This window comes from Apium graveolens, chromosome 2, assembly GCF_009905375.1.
Source record: "Apium graveolens cultivar Ventura chromosome 2, ASM990537v1, whole genome shotgun sequence".
Taxonomy (NCBI): domain Eukaryota; kingdom Viridiplantae; phylum Streptophyta; class Magnoliopsida; order Apiales; family Apiaceae; genus Apium; species Apium graveolens.
This window is the reverse complement of record NC_133648.1, coordinates 174,019,806-174,033,485: the sequence shown is the minus strand read 5'-3', so window position 1 is coordinate 174,033,485 and position 13,680 is coordinate 174,019,806. Positions and strand designations below refer to the sequence as shown.

Below are 13,680 nucleotides of genomic sequence, written 5' to 3'. Positions count from 1 at the left end.
CAAAAGATAGTAAAATCGCAAACAAATTTAGAAACGGAAAATGAATTTTTTCGTCACCCAACTTATTGTGTTTTTAGAAACTTATCACTCAACTTTTTGTTTTGTTTTATTCACTAATGTTAGGTTCGGATTTTTTTAGTCACTAACGTTAGGTTCGAATTTGATTATTAGTATTTTATCAATTTTCTATAGCATTATTAAAATATAGTGATAACCAGTACAAAAAGTGTCATATGTGTCTTATAAGAAAGCTTATTGGGAAATAAAAAAATTATTGAGAAATAAAAAAATAAAAAATTCAATATAATCAAATTAGCAAACTGATCATAAAGTACTAATAACATTAAAAATTTACATATCAATATTTTACCAAACAACACTTTCAAAAACCAAATGAAATCAATAATCACAACTCCTTCATGCAACTTTTACCGACCCAAAACCAAAATTATAAACCCATCCACTCTAATAGAATTGTGAAATAAGTATATATATAAACACAAAAATAGAATAATGTTGTAATAATGTGAATTTGGTATTAAATCAAACAACTCACACAAGATATTTTTCTTACAAACATAGTTTTATTACTTATTTTTAAGATTTTTTTTTGTATATAAAAATTTAAACGTTAAATTTAATATTCAGAAGAAAAAAGTTTAAAATAATTCATGAAACTACATCTTTAGGAGTCTTAAAATGTTTGTCAAACTCTCATCACCAAGGTAAAAGTATTGCGGGACACATGGAGTACTATATATAAAGATAAAGACATATATCAAATCATTAAAATATTACACACTACCACTATATTTTAATAATGCTACAAAAAATTGACATAATGCTAATAATCAAATCAGAATCTAATGTTAGTGACTAAAAACAAATATGAACCTAACATTAGTGAGCAAAAAAAAAAAATAGTTGAATGGTAAGTTCCTAAAAACACCATAAGTTGGGTGACGAAAAAATTCATTTTCCCATTTAGAAAAAAATATATATTTTCTCTCAATAATAAAAAGTAACCAAAACTAGAAAGTAATTGAACTCTCATACATAATATATTTCTATTAATTGAATAAACATTATATAAAAAAAATTAGTCTTAATTAATTTTACATTATGATTTTCTAAAAAAACGGATCTAAGATTAAAAATAACATATAGTGGATAGTAAATTTGAGTATGTTAATAACTTGGTATAAATACTATAAATGAAAAGAAATGACTGAATGTGATTTTCGTGCAAATTCGAGTGATTATAAATGTTGATTTTGCGTGAAACGTTAATGGCGTGAGATATTTTAAACATTAAATTTGGTTGAGTATAAAATATGCGGATTAAGATGAACAAATCGAATAGCCATGATTTTAATTAAATATTCATGAAAAAATTGTGTTTGGCTCAGGCCTATCTTGAATATCCCCTTTTTTGTGATATTAAAAATCACTTTTTTTGATCAATTCAGTTCATTTTAACAAAATTTGAGCAAAGCACAACTCGAGAAAAACTGTCAGGCTCGGTTTATATTTCGTTTGACTTTGGATATATCAGTAGCGTGTCCGTTATATTTGTTTAGGTAAACCTAACTTGCAATTTATAGCAATGGTTTCTCCCTCGAAAAGAAAATATGTTAACGCCAGTTGCGAACTGCCAACGACTATTTAATAAAATATCTAAGAGCAAAATTTATGTAAAGGTGGTGTAAAAGTTTTGGCTGTAATTTACAACCTATGAGAATGATTATTATGTTGAACCCTCGGACTGTAAAATGCAGGTGAAAACATGTGATTACAATTACAAGACCTCTTCTGTTTGAAATTATATAACTGTGCACGCACACAAATCTTCAGTTGAATTCTAGGAGAATTAACATAACAATAATAGAAGCGAGGGTATAGGTGAAACTACAAACCACCAAATCTTGATGTTTGCTAGTATCCATCACTGCCCCTGCACCAACTCATCATCTGAAAGCCTAGCCTTATTCAAGACAATGAACACTTTGAAATGTACACTCTTTCTTTTACTAGTTTTTGTGCACACCTTCACAATCCAAGCCAAAGTTCCATCTATCATTGTATTTGGAGACTCTACTGTGGATTCAGGAAACAACAATCATATCTCCACCATCCTCAAGAGCAACTTCAGGCCTTATGGCCGAGACTTCACCAATGGCCAGCCAACTGGAAGGTTTTCTAATGGTCGGATTGTGACAGACTTCATTTCAGAGGGTTTTCAACTCAAGCCAGCCATACCTGCTTATTTGGATTCAAGTTATAGCATTGCTGATTTTGCTTCTGGAGTCTGTTTTGCCTCCGCTGGAACAGGTTATGACGACGCCACTTCTAATGTCCTGGTAAGTAGCTCCATCGATACTTAATCTCATTTACATTTATATTTACAAAAAACAAACTTTCTGCAATTCCACATTGATTTCATGAACCATTGTTTGAGTTAATTTGACGACGACATTGCAGTCTGTTATGCCTCTACGAAAAGAATTAGAGTACTACAAGGAATATCAGCAGCGCCTGAGAGATCATTTTGGTAAGGAGATAGCTGAGAAGATTATTGGTGAATCATTATATTTGATGAGCATGGGAACAAATGATTTTCTGGAGAACTACTACATACTTCCATACAGATCATCACAGTATTCTTTGGAAGGGTACCAGCACTTCCTTTGCGGAATCGCAAGGAATTTTATTCAAGAACTATACAGTCTCGGAGCTCGGAAAATATCTTTGGGTGGCCTTCCTCCAATGGGTTGTTTGCCATTGGAAAGAGCAACAAGAATACTATATGGGAGTGATTGTATACAAGAGTATAATACTGTGGCCAGAAATTTTAACATGAAGTTGCAAGATTTGGTCATTAATCTTAACAAAGAGCTTCCTGGGATTCAACTGGTGTTTTCAAATCCATATGACATGCTTTTGAACATCATTCAGGATCCTCATTCTTTCGGTATGTTTTTTCACTTTTATGTAGTGGGGTGGGGAGGGTGTTTTCCGTTGTACAGTTTATACGACAAATTGACAACTCTTTACTAACTTTGATATTTCGAAAATGCAGGATTTGAAAGTACAGCAAAAGCATGTTGCGCCAGTGGAATGTTCGAGATGAGTTATCTCTGTAACAACTTTAGCACCTCAACATGTAAAGATGCAGATAAGTATGTATTTTGGGATTCTTTCCATCCTACACAGAAAACGAATGCAGTACTCGCCAAGCATGCAATCAGCAATTCTCTAGCTGTATTTCTTTAGATAACGACATGTTAGAAATTCATGTGGATACAATAATATATTCATAGCATTGTAACCTAGCCTCACTCTTGATAACAAGAGGTCGAGAGTTTGATTCTCGTTAGAGATAAATGTGTGCGTAAGTACTTAAATTTCTTATAATTGACCTTATTTGTATAATCATAACAATAATGTATTCATCAAATCAGCAGGCGAATCCATTCTGAAGCTGTATAATTCAACACCTATATGCTATCAGTAGCAAAACCATCTTCCATTACACTCAACATAAGTGTACAGAAGCAAATATTTTGAGTTTGCAATTATTGAACACATCTGACATGAACCAATAAACACTGCTGACACATGTTAGCAAGTGAATGTAAGGCTTAATTAGGAGTAGTGATGTCTGAATAATGTTTCTTATAATTCTGCAGCAACCCAAAATAGAGGTCTTGTGAACAAATATTTTGACTAATCAGCTAATTTTAGGAAAATAACTACCAAGTAACTAATTTAAACACACAAAAAAAAAAAAAGAACTGAACCACTAGATTACTTGTATCTAAAGTTAGGTATGAATATCAATTTGCAGGGACCAGTGTTGATCAGCATCAATTTCCTATCTCCCCACCACAATACAACAGGACACCAGCTAATCATATTAAAGGCGCCGCTTCATTGCATCTCAATCAAACATATAATTCATTATTCATAATCATATGCATGTGAAACTTGGAAAAATAAAATAATAAAATACCCCGACTAATTGCCTGCCAAATATCTCCCCTTCAGGGTTCAAGTTTTTGGCAGACACAAGTGTGTAAGTTTTATATCTTCTGTAATTTACCATTCCTAAAGAATATAAGGCATTACTCCATAGTCTACCGTTATACACTACCGTTGTGTTCTTGTCGTCTTTCTGCACCGAGAGTTAGTTTTAAGTGGGGGATGGGATATCAGAGGCCTGTTTTTAATTTCACATCTCGTATTCTTGTTCAAGTTCCTGCTGTTCTCTTTTTTCTTTTCTTTTTTTGATAATAAAGTTCTTGCTGTTCTCATTCCTCTTCTATTACAATCAGTGACCCAATCCTACACATAACTACCGTCCCCTTTTTTATCTACAATTATAACATGAAAGATTTTTAACTTACAACCACTTTCCTCTTAACAATCTTTTTTCATTAGTATTTTGTGGGCGCCAAGGCCTAGTTTGATTGCAGCTAGCGCTTGACTAAACCAGATTTCCAATTCTGATTGTACTTCTAAAATAAATAGCATAATGTGACTGCTCGACACATGTTATCCAATGTGACGTCAAGCATGAACATTTCACAGCATTTCCCCCAACCCCAAAGATGATTGATGAGGTTGTCCCTGAGCAAGTTTCCAGTGAAGAAGGTTAAATGCAGAGTTGAGATTTTGGAACTTGAGAACATAATTATAGCTTCAAACTCTTCCACAAAGCCAAAATCATGGTATCTAGAAACAACAAATTCAGTAATTTATGATTTTAAATACATTAATTATTTATATATATATATGAGCTCTGTTCAAATAAAAACAATCTTGAAATAAAAACTAGAAACTACAAAAACAGGCTCAGCCCATTACATCGGTCCAAACTAGACATACATATACACCATCGGCACCACCACTATCATCTCTGGTCTTTAATTATAATCAACCACCATGTCAAATCATCCCCATCATTTCCAATCAATCTCTAACACCATCTCCGATCTATCTCCGTCCGCCATCATCGCCTACCACCAAATTTTATAATTTCCTTATCACTTCCATAAATTTCGACGAATTCTTATTTCTTCCTCTCCGGTCTTATTTAACCTTCAATCACTAATTCATATTAATAACACTAGATTGTATTACGAAAATCACTAATTTATGTAACGAAAATCACTAATTTATGTAATGAAAATCACCAATCATGTTATAATAATCACTTACTTATATCACAGTAAGGTGACGCGATTCATTTTATTTACTGCTTATAGGGATGATGTATATCTTAATATTCTAAACTCATCGAAATAGTATGATTCATTAAATATACCGCTCGTAGGTGGTAATATTTATATAAATATATGCATGTTGTATGCATATATGTATCTATTTTGACGGTGAGGAGGATGGAGAAGAAGGTAGGTAAAAAAGTAGACCGGGTAATTATTTATGAGTGTGGTTTGCACATTACTTAGGGGAGATCAGATATCTTCATGAAATATATAATCTTTAAATATGTGGAAGAGTCGGGATTGGAAAAGATCGGCGGCAGAATGTTAGGTGAAGCATAAGTTGCGGGCAGGTGTATAAGTGGGTGGGTTAGGTAGTATAAAATAAAAAGTTTCTAGTTTTTATTTTAAAGATGGTTTTTATTTGATCATGAGTTATATATATATATATATATATATATATATATATATATTTGATCACGAGCCTATTTATATGAACCGTCCACGTCCAGTATGTACTTTTCACTTGTCTTCTCTGAAGTTCATTTAAGATTAGGTCAACCTTTTTCATCTTAACGAACTATTCACCTCGGTCAATTTTTTTATCAAAATTTAAACAAGCAATCACTAAGAGATAAGAGCCCTTGCATTCAAGAATCAATAAATCTTATATATGGTATTAATATCCCATCAATGCATCGTATCGCATCTGCATACTGCATATATATATATAAACCTCAGAGCATGCAAATTTAGCTCAGCTGGTTTCTTCTTAGCAAAAATATAGAAGATCCACTTGCAACCGTCTCAAGTAGGACCAAAGATTTTTGGCACCTATGACCCAACCTACCAAAAAAAATCAGTACTCTATTCTATGGCAAGTTAAGCTGCACAAGTTGATATTAAGTATATTCATGAAAGATGATAGATTGACCAAGGGCCATTATAAATATAAAAAAGAACAAATACAGATATCTTTAGACTTAAGACTGCGCATGACAGGATGACTCCTCCCATGCCCCCATATCTAAGGGTTATTCCTTCAAGGCCCCCATATCTAAGGGTTCTTTCGCAGGGTGTATGGCTATAGTTTCGGTTAGGGACTATGATGTTCCCAATATATGGACAGAAACAAGAACATGGACAGAAATGAGAACTACAACCACCAATAACTGTTAAGTGCTACCTAATGAACAGTTATTTTCCGTTAAGAATTGAGTCAGCAAGCAATTAGTAAATGCAGGATAACAATATAAGATATTCAGATGTATACCAAATAATTCAAATCAACCATGATAAGGGTGTCATAATGAACACTTTAAGCCTGAATGCTAAATTTTCCAATTTATATCATTGGAATATAAATATATGGAATTCATATAACATGAAGGGATCTTGATAGGCTGAAGAGACTACATTACATTCATTTAATAAGAGACAAAAATTCATGACCGATATGTGGTACACACGATAGTATATTTCAAAATTGCAAGTTTGCAACATAGATATTCCCAAAATACTACATCATTAACCATATGGATTACTGAAATTTTTTAGGAGATTTGGAATGTCATACCCAAGCATATCATCAACAGTTTGTATCATTTTGGGCTTTAACTTTTCAAACTTGTCGATGTTGTAACCACTTAGGATCTCGCGATAGTGCTCTACATTTGGAAAGTCTCCTGCTGGTAAATGGTAATCTCTTTGAACCTGTCATAAGAGAGAAGATGATATTAACATAGGGCAGACAGCACCAAAATAGTCTCTTCAAGAGTATTAACCTTTTTGAATTCATCTTCTAAGTTATCAATTAGCCTTTGTTGTGCTTTTGCCTTGCCCATCATAGCAGGCATCTCCTTTCTAAGATGGCTGATAATGTAAGAATGAATCTTGGCAGCCCTTGCACGTTTCACAAATTCATTGATCTGAGCAAACAAAGCATTCGAATATGCCCTTCAATCTCTTGAACAAAAATTTATTGCAGATGAAGTTTTATAAGAACAATAAATCTTTAACTCACACGACGATCACAGGCCTTCTTCGGTATGTCTCTTAAATCAGTAAGAAGGTCTTCCTGTTCCTTCTCAAAAAGTTCTTGGCCAAGTGGACCAGCCGCAGCAACGTTAATTGGTTTGTCATTAAATGAACTGTCAAATTTAGGGAAATGAATCATAGAAATGAAGAAGGCAAACACAGGTTCATGGACGTAAGAAGGTTGTAACGAAGAAAGTGGAACAGGAAAGAATTAATCATCAGTTGTTATGTTTAGTGTCACAAATTATTTACCAAAAGAAAATTAGGCACCACTGTTGTTTATGTTGAATTTAAAGCATTGCCTTTTTCAGTGGCAACACCGAAAATCTGAAACTAAATATCACGTGGCATAGGAAAGATAAGAGCATAATATTTGCAGTAAACATGTTGTGTCCTTGGGCATGTAAGAATACCCATCACCTCACATTACCAGGTTCTTTTGGCATGTGTATTAGACCAAAGGTCACCTCAAATTATCAGATTCCTCTTGGCATGTGTAACAGAACAAAGGTTGCTTGTTAAAGAACAAAAGGTATGAATTACCTATACTACAATGACACCATTGTTATGCTTGTTGAACCTATAAGAACTAAATCATACTTGGAAAGAGCAATAAGTGTAAATACCCAATGTAAACACGCATAACCTCGGGAGTATTCAGTACTTTCCCCAGTGACCACATCAGCGCTCCATATACCCGCATCAGCTGCAAAAAAGATAATTAGAAAGGAAATAACATATTACACTGTAAATTAAACTAAAAAAAAGTATGAGCAAGAACAGGCAAATATACTACATAATAGAAAATCTCACTTGCTGGGTGTCGACTTGGTCAGCCTTGTTCAACACCACACGTATCTTGTCATCGTGTCCTCGTAGAGATGAAATCACCCGCTTGAATTCATCGCTGATATCTAGTTTGTGAGGATCAAAAAGTAGTAGTATGAGGTCACATTTTGCAGCAAACCATGCTGTTACACCAGTAAAATCATAGCTTCGTTGAGTTCGTTGTTTTTCCCCTGACAAAACTCCAGGAGTATCCACAAACGTGATGTGCTCCAGAAGCTTTAATTTAGAGCCATGGTCAGTTTATTTATCTCACTAAGTATTCAGATATTCTTATAGTAATTCTTCAAAATTTTCTCACAGGATGTGGCATTTGTGAACATTCAAATTTTGACAAAAATGCAGTTCCAAATGTAGTCAGTCCACTATATGGCATATCTGCTTGAACAGCGACAGTATTCCCAGGTATACTTCTTTCATCAGGTCCATTCTGCACGTATGTACAACAAACAAGTGAATATATGAAATAATTATTTAATCCAGATTTTCGTAATTTTTTAATTGTGAATAGGTGGGCCGAAATAAACGTAACTAATAAGGGCCAGTAAACCTCAAAAAGAATAAAAGAATCACCACGGTTAAAAGGGCATAAGAGAACGATGTAACTGTTTAAACTGTAAAACTAATTCCGCAATAGAAAAAACTTTAATATTAGAACAGAAGAGATGAATTAATAACACAAGTACAAAATCTGAATCTCGTTAATTTAAACTTTGCATATCATTCATAAAACAAGTGCACGCTTGTTCGATAGCTATAGTCGCCATCCTTAACGCCTGAGGCTAGCTTTCTCGATATTAAGATAGCAATTGGTTTGGTGTCTAAACTTTATTATACATGATTTTTCTGAAACAGCAAATTCTGAAATACTAAGATGTATGTGCCGGATTATTTTAATATAATAACTAAGCCCCCCGTTGTGAAAATTATAAGTTTGTGACGCTGAACACGAATCACCAATATAAAAAACAGGAAATACCTTTCGTCTCATACTACTCTTTTGATACACAATTAAATGTTTTGAAAAAACATTTACAATAATTTTATTTTGATATTAAAACGTGGGCTGTGTATATAATACGATTAGCAGCCCCAGTTTTCTCATAATCTTATCCATTCATCTATACTAGCACAATGGAATTTATAGGAAAGAGCTAGTTTAATACCATAACAACAACAAATCTGTCTGTTGTAGGCTCTGGTCCAATGTGAGCACCTGTAAAATGAGAAGTTTTGAAACAACTGTCTGGAATATATTATTAAAAAACATACTGAAACAAGAATTGGTAGCCTTGCCTGGATAGCTACTTTTGAGTAAATGCTTAATAAATGTTGTTTTTCCTGTTGAGTATTGTCCCAAAAGCATAACCATGGGCTTCGCGTCAAAATCGCTACTAGTCTACCAAGGACAAAATATCAAAGATATGATACATATTAAACTCTATCATATATTTAGAGATTATAAGGAATATATAACTACACATAATATCGTACTGCATAGATGTTCATATTATTGCAGGTGGGCGAGTTACTTACCAGTAAGGGAGAAACAAAATCGTTGAAACGATATGTGACTTCTAGTGGCTTCACCTTTTGAATGTACAACTTTTTCAAGCCATCAACGATGGATGTAACCGAGGTTAAAGATAGCTAAAAAAGAAAAATAAGCAACTGACATATTACTTTCAGAGATAAAACAGGTAATAGTGAGGTGGGAGATTTTGATATGAAGCATATGGCAACTGAAATGAAACCATGGTAAATATAAAACACAACTTACCTTCTTTGACGACTTTGAAGAAGAAAACCAACTGGCTGATGTTGAAGGTTGCATCGGAGAACCTAAGACATTGCCAGAGATAAAGTTGAGGAAGAAAACTGAAGCCCATTTCACACTTGGATGGAAAAAGCTTACCATTTAGCTCAACCTCACTTGATTTGGATGCACGCTTTTGTTTCTGCCAATTAACATAAAGTAAGACACTAACTTGTGCTATGATACTTAGGGATTGCGACAAACTGAAGTGACATACTTACAGCTAATAATAAATCCAATCCATCCATGGTTGGAAGATTCAGATTTTCAAAATCAACTGGAACAAAATATAACAAATACCATGTAAAAAAAATATAATGCGTCACAAAAACTGTGATTCGAAAGATCAAGTGTCCGAAATGTGATACTAATATTTACCTTCAGAGTTTAAAAGATCAGATGTTAATGGCTGTCCACCTTGTGCCAAAGAAACCAACTATCATGAGAAATAAATAGTAATCAGATCCTATAGATAAAATTAATATTACAAACAAAGCATAGGAGCCAAATTAAACCTGCATTGCAGTAACAAATTCATTTAAACCAAGGAAGCCTTGTCGTTTGGAATCCGCAATTGCCCACACCTATGGGAACAGATGAAGAAAACCATAGATATGCTTAAGCATAAAAGAACTTTATATATCATATAATGTTCTTTTAACATAAACTGTTAACCCTATTTCAAAAGAATCCAAAGGGCTAGCAACTATTACTACATGCTAAGAATTAATAAAATGTGGTACAAGGATATTTTTATGTATATAAGCAAAACAACAAGACACTTTGTAGAAAGTGAAGTCCCCATATATTTTCAATCATGATAGATGACACTTTCCAAGTTTAAGTTTGGTCGTAGGGAAAGAAAGAGGACCACCGTAGAATGAATAATATAGGCCATATGTTTAAGATTCTAGTATCATATCCCAAATTTACCATTTATTGTAACAATTCATCCATTCCTACCCGGAAGTGTTTCTCATTCCATTTTCCTATTCTGCATTCTTCTATTCTCCTAATCTTTTTTATACATATATAATTTCATTTCTCCATTTCCATTCCAATTTTTTGACAAGTTATAAATCTTAATGCAGATAAGTCGAAGACTTATTTCCCCCTATTTCCTTAAAAATGATAGAGGCAGAGAGTCTGCTAACTCTTCTTTCACGCGTTTGGAATCGTCAGATGGTGGAATCTTCTGTATCACGAACACAGAAGTCATTCTCTACATTACGAAAAACCTTATCTGCGTATGAAACAATGACAGCTTCTCCTGTAACAGCTTTTTCAACATCCCACAAGAGTAATTCTCCATTGCCATAGGAGCAATCAGAATAAAACCTGATTATCAGCCCTTCTGTACCACAACCTAAAACTTTGCTTAGCTACGAATTGCTTAACAGCATAAATTATGGTAATCTGAACAGAACTAGTGTAAAAACATTTGGGATGAACAATTACCATGAACGGTATCTAAACCAAATTACAATGTCAAAGTAAAGCGATAATTGTAAGGGGGGGGGGGGGTAATGAATAAAAGAAAAATAAAGGACCTGTTTGAGATCTGGACGGGGTAAATTGGACATAGAAAAGAATTTAATAGCATCGACTCCTGTAAGGCGACCATCGTTATCTAAACACAACACAACAACCAGTCAGTCACAGAGAGAGAGAGAGAGAGAGAGAGAGAGAGACAGAGAGAGAGAGAGACAGAGAGAGAGAGAGAGACCTGAATCAGCAAGATTAAACCATTCCTGGTAGATGGTGTGATGCTCTTTGGAGCACCGACTAATTGAACTGGAATTGATTTCCATTCAGGTAAACTGGATCACAGTCTCTCAGAACTCAAACACAATTTAAAACTCCTACCAATTCTATATATTTATGGGTATTCGTGGTTTCCAAATTTAAATTTGTACGTGTTAGATCCTTTTCTCTTCTTACTAATAACTGCTGCAGGCAGGGGTGTACAAATAAACCGCTCAACCGCTCACAACTGAACCGCATTTGCGGATAATCGCGAAACGCGGGTTGGTTGTGGATTTAAATTTTAAAAACCGCTCATTCGCGGTTTGGATGCGGTTTTAAATTCTTGAAAATCGCAAAATCGCAACCGCAACGGCAACTCGTAACATATATTTATAATAAAATATATTTCCAAAAATGTAGTTGATATCATATAAATTAATAAGTATACACATTTATCAACTAATCTTAGGTTAATGTTAAGATTTCATTAATCAAATTCACAATCATTATAAGATATATAATCAAACAAATAAAAAATATAATCTACATGTAATTTTTTTTATCATTTTCTTTTTTTTTTCTCGCCTCCACATTTTTGTATGTTTTTAATATCCTTACACCACACGGAGCATTAGTTTATATTTTATTTTTGAATGTAATTTATCACGTAACTTAAACTTCAATTTATTAATATTCCAAATTTATTTTTTTGCAAATTATTAATTATTTTAAAATAAGTGGTTGAACCGCAAACCGATCCGCAATAACCGCAAATTCGTAACCGCAAATGACGCGGTTAACCGCAACCGCACGCAAATGCGGTTGCGGATGACAATTTTTTAAAACCGCTCTTCGCGGTTTGGTTCGACTTTTACCCCAAAACTGATCTGATCCGAACCGCGTACACCCCTAGCTGCAGGTGCTGCCCAGGGTCTGGGTGGGTTAACCCACATGTTTACCTTTTACAACGCCGTTATTGCTGTTTTTTTTTTACAAATAAGCCAAAGATATATTAAAGCACATTTTTATAATACTGCGGGAACAAACTTTCAAACTGTCAGTTACAATTTAATTGTGAAACAAAAAATAAGCTAAATAATTAGCCATTTTATTTTCAGATTATTTAACACATAGAATATTCAAATTTTTCGATCTAAAAATATTACAATGACATCTCGATCAATCGAATCTACATCGATTATAAAATTAATAGCATCACAATTGATTTTCACGTATCTGTAACTCAATATGCAGAACTATCAGTTTTATCGAATGATATTGAAGTGATTGATAACCCCAAAATATGAACAATTTTTCTTGTGAAAGGTGAGTTTTTGTGATATACACCCCCGTCTCAGGTCCGATGCGAGTCTTATAGATCTCCCAAAATACCATATAAATTCTTCTCATAAAAGTTATCGAAATCCACAACAGTACACATAAAAAAGCAAGATAAAATATACTAACATCCTAAAAAGATGGGCACGAATAACAATTTTGATAACAAGGTACTAAACTCATCCAAAAAGTATTAGATCTAGATTTTATTGGAAAAACTGATAAATAAAAGAGAATGGAAGAGCGAAGGAGGGGAAGGGGGAAGGATAAAAAAGAGATTGGGCGGCTAGAACCCTAAATACGGGAGTCAACCCTCAAAACCCTCTCTTTTTTCGGGCAACACGCGGTTATTGCTGCTAAGTTACGGTAAAGTGAGCAAAATCATGACTCGCATTGTTATGATTTGACAGTGATACTCAGAGCATTCCAACACACTCTTTATTCAAACTCTTAACTCAAAAATTGAGGAGAGAGAATTAAAATTTTGCTTCGATAAACTCTTTAAACTTACTCCAGACTTTAATAGTTTAATCTCTCTCCTTAATTTTAATTTTAAGAGTCAGAACTTTAATAGTCTAATCTCTCTCCTCAATTTTAAGAATCAAAATTCACTTATTAACTACTCCATCTGTACCAATTTATCTATCTTATTTGATTTTTGATGATCAAATT

The 13,680-nt window shown here is 33.6% G+C and overlaps 2 protein-coding genes across 2 annotated transcripts; one reads left to right on the top strand and one right to left on the bottom strand.

Annotated features, from left to right (window-relative positions):
• Positions 1-1,755: 1,755 nt before the first annotated feature.
• Positions 1,756-3,532, top strand: LOC141707995 (GDSL esterase/lipase At4g26790-like). The gene is made up of 3 exons (XM_074511461.1): positions 1,756-2,360; positions 2,482-2,971; positions 3,080-3,532. The coding sequence occupies exons 1-3, from the start codon at positions 1,929-1,931 to the stop codon at positions 3,271-3,273; spliced, it is 1,116 nt and encodes a 371-aa protein (XP_074367562.1). The 5' UTR covers positions 1,756-1,928; the 3' UTR covers positions 3,274-3,532.
• Positions 3,533-6,495: 2,963 nt separating this feature from the next.
• Positions 6,496-11,845, bottom strand: LOC141707994 (EH domain-containing protein 1-like). Its single transcript, XM_074511460.1, has 16 exons — positions 11,651-11,845; positions 11,475-11,554; positions 10,440-10,508; positions 10,303-10,360; positions 10,146-10,201; positions 10,024-10,066; positions 9,889-9,950; positions 9,645-9,758; positions 9,405-9,507; positions 9,275-9,324; positions 8,410-8,538; positions 8,076-8,327; positions 7,889-7,968; positions 7,249-7,375; positions 7,010-7,153; positions 6,496-6,938 (listed from the first exon to the last, which is right to left on the bottom strand). Exons 1-16 carry the CDS (start codon positions 11,733-11,735, stop codon positions 6,753-6,755), a joined length of 1,638 nt encoding a protein of 545 aa, XP_074367561.1. The 5' UTR covers positions 11,736-11,845; the 3' UTR covers positions 6,496-6,752.
• Positions 11,846-13,680: the final 1,835 nt, after the last annotated feature.

Bases quoted from the DNA above. Each gene is read 5' to 3' on its own strand.
- LOC141707994 (XM_074511460.1), bottom strand. From the start codon at position 11,735: ATGGAAATCAATTCCAGTTCAATTAGTCGGTGCTCCAAAGAGCATCAC. The intron at 8,539-9,274 runs GTATTAAACTAG...ACATACGTGCAG, and splicing joins ACAGATTTGTTGTTGTTATG to AATGGACCTGATGAAAGAAG. The intron at 8,328-8,409 runs GTGAGAAAATTT...TCTAAATTAAAG, and splicing joins GTTCACAAATGCCACATCCT to CTTCTGGAGCACATCACGTT.
- LOC141707995 (XM_074511461.1), top strand. From the start codon at position 1,929: ATGTTTGCTAGTATCCATCACTGCCCCTGCACCAACTCATCATCTGAA. The intron at 2,361-2,481 runs GTAAGTAGCTCC...ACGACATTGCAG, and splicing joins ACGCCACTTCTAATGTCCTG to TCTGTTATGCCTCTACGAAA. The intron at 2,972-3,079 runs GTATGTTTTTTC...TCGAAAATGCAG, and splicing joins TCAGGATCCTCATTCTTTCG to GATTTGAAAGTACAGCAAAA.